General features: G+C 30.0%; 1 protein-coding gene across 1 annotated transcript; it reads left to right on the plus strand.

Moving 5' to 3' along the window:
• The first annotated feature begins 6 nt into the window (after window positions 1-6).
• LOC124419715 lies at window positions 7-1,208 on the plus strand. Its single transcript, XM_046950177.1, has one exon. The coding sequence runs from the start codon at window positions 14-16 to the stop codon at window positions 1,172-1,174; it is 1,161 nt and encodes a 386-aa protein (XP_046806133.1). The 5' UTR covers window positions 7-13; the 3' UTR covers window positions 1,175-1,208.
• Window positions 1,209-1,842: the final 634 nt, after the last annotated feature.

Here is a 1,842-nt window from a genome sequence, read left to right on the forward strand (position 1 = left end):
AAATAGTAATTGTATGGACAAAAATGGTAAAATGTTTTGTGAATGTAAAGATGGTTATGAACAATCTATGGTTATGAACAAAGTCTACTGTTGCTCAAAACCCGGAGAAATATGCGCAATTGATCATAAGTGCAGTATTGATTTAAAGTGTAAAGAATTTATTGTAAAGGATATGAAGGAAAATATTCTTGAATCAAATTTAACAGAAATGGACTCACAACTTTCTGAACAGCTAAAAAATGATGTGTATAGTAAATCTAACAATCCTGAAGAATCTACAGTAATTGAAGAAAATAACGCTAATAAATTTTTCACAAATGTACCAGTTAAATCCACAGTAACTGAGGTATATAACATTATTAAATTGTCCACAGATGTATTTGCTAAATCCACAGTAACTGAAGAATATACTAGTAATGACTCTTCTACAGATAAATCTGATGAGTCCACAGTAATTGAAGAAAATACTGCAAATGAAATTTCTAAAGATAAATCTACCGAATCTACAGTAACAGAAGAAAATACCACAATCACACCACAATCACATGAAGAGTACACAACAACTGATCGTAATGCCGATATTCTGCAAAATGTGTGTGAAGAATCTCAGAAATGTTATGGAAAATGCTGTACTCCAAACGAAAAATGTAGTAGTGAGGAAAGTAAATGCATTGCTTTTTCTCATAGAAAAGAAGCTGGTAATATCTTTGATTTATTTGATTTTAATGATAGTGACATTATTACGTCTACTATTACGTCCAACGATCATGATCTTCAAAAAGATTGCCCACCCCAACGTCAGTGTCTAAGAAACTGTTGTTCAAGCCATGAAGTATGCAACAAAGAAAACAAATGTGTTAATGAAAATCCTGGAAGTATCTTTGATTTATTTGATTTTAATGACAGTGCAATTATTATACCGACCCATGATGAAGAAGAAGAAAAAGCAAAATGTCCCAACGATCAACTAATGTGTAAGAATATATGCTGTAGTACCGATGAAACATGTAGCGAAAATTGGAAGTGTATACCGAAAATTGAAGCTATTAGTTCCAAGATCAGCAACTCGGCCATTGTCTATACATCAATAGGTTCAGGTTGTTTGGTAGCTGCTTTGGCTTTTGCTTTATTTAAATTGTATAATTTCAAATCCGCACAGAGAAGATTATTTTAAGATAATAAAATATTAATAAAAAAAAAAATAAAAATTTGCTAAAAGTTTGTTTATTTTCAAATCGGATTTGAAACAATTGTGTAAAAGATTTTGAACTTCTTATCAGTAATTCGTCAGAATATTTATTAATTTTTATTATTATTATCGATTGTGGTTTTCGTAGCCGTTATATTCTGTGGTTTAACGATAAAAATTAAAAGGTTTAAATTTTTTTGCCATTTCCGTTCGTTTGTTATTATTTGTTAAGTATTGGAGTTTAGTTTAAAATTACAATAATGACAAACATAAAATATACAGAACTGCAAGTCTTCTAATATACGGAATACCTGTTAATTTATTTGAAAGGTTAATATGGCAAAACTGTATTTATTAACCCTTTTGTTATATTAAAAGAAAATATTTTAAGAAATATTTTAATCTACATAGGAAGTACACCAATCTACTTATTTCTGAGCAGAACTAGAACGGAACTCGAACAACACAAGAACAGAAATAGAACTATTACACAACTATAACAGAACTAGAAAAGAACTAGAACAGAACTAAATAGAACTAGAACTGAACTAGAACAGAACTAGAACAGAACTAGAACAGAGCTAGAACAGAACAGAACTAGAACAGAACTAGAACAGAACTAGAACAGAACTAGAACAGAACTAGAACAGAAC

This window comes from Lucilia cuprina, chromosome 2 (assembly GCF_022045245.1).
Source record: "Lucilia cuprina isolate Lc7/37 chromosome 2, ASM2204524v1, whole genome shotgun sequence".
Classification (NCBI taxonomy): Eukaryota; Metazoa; Arthropoda; class Insecta; order Diptera; family Calliphoridae; genus Lucilia; species Lucilia cuprina.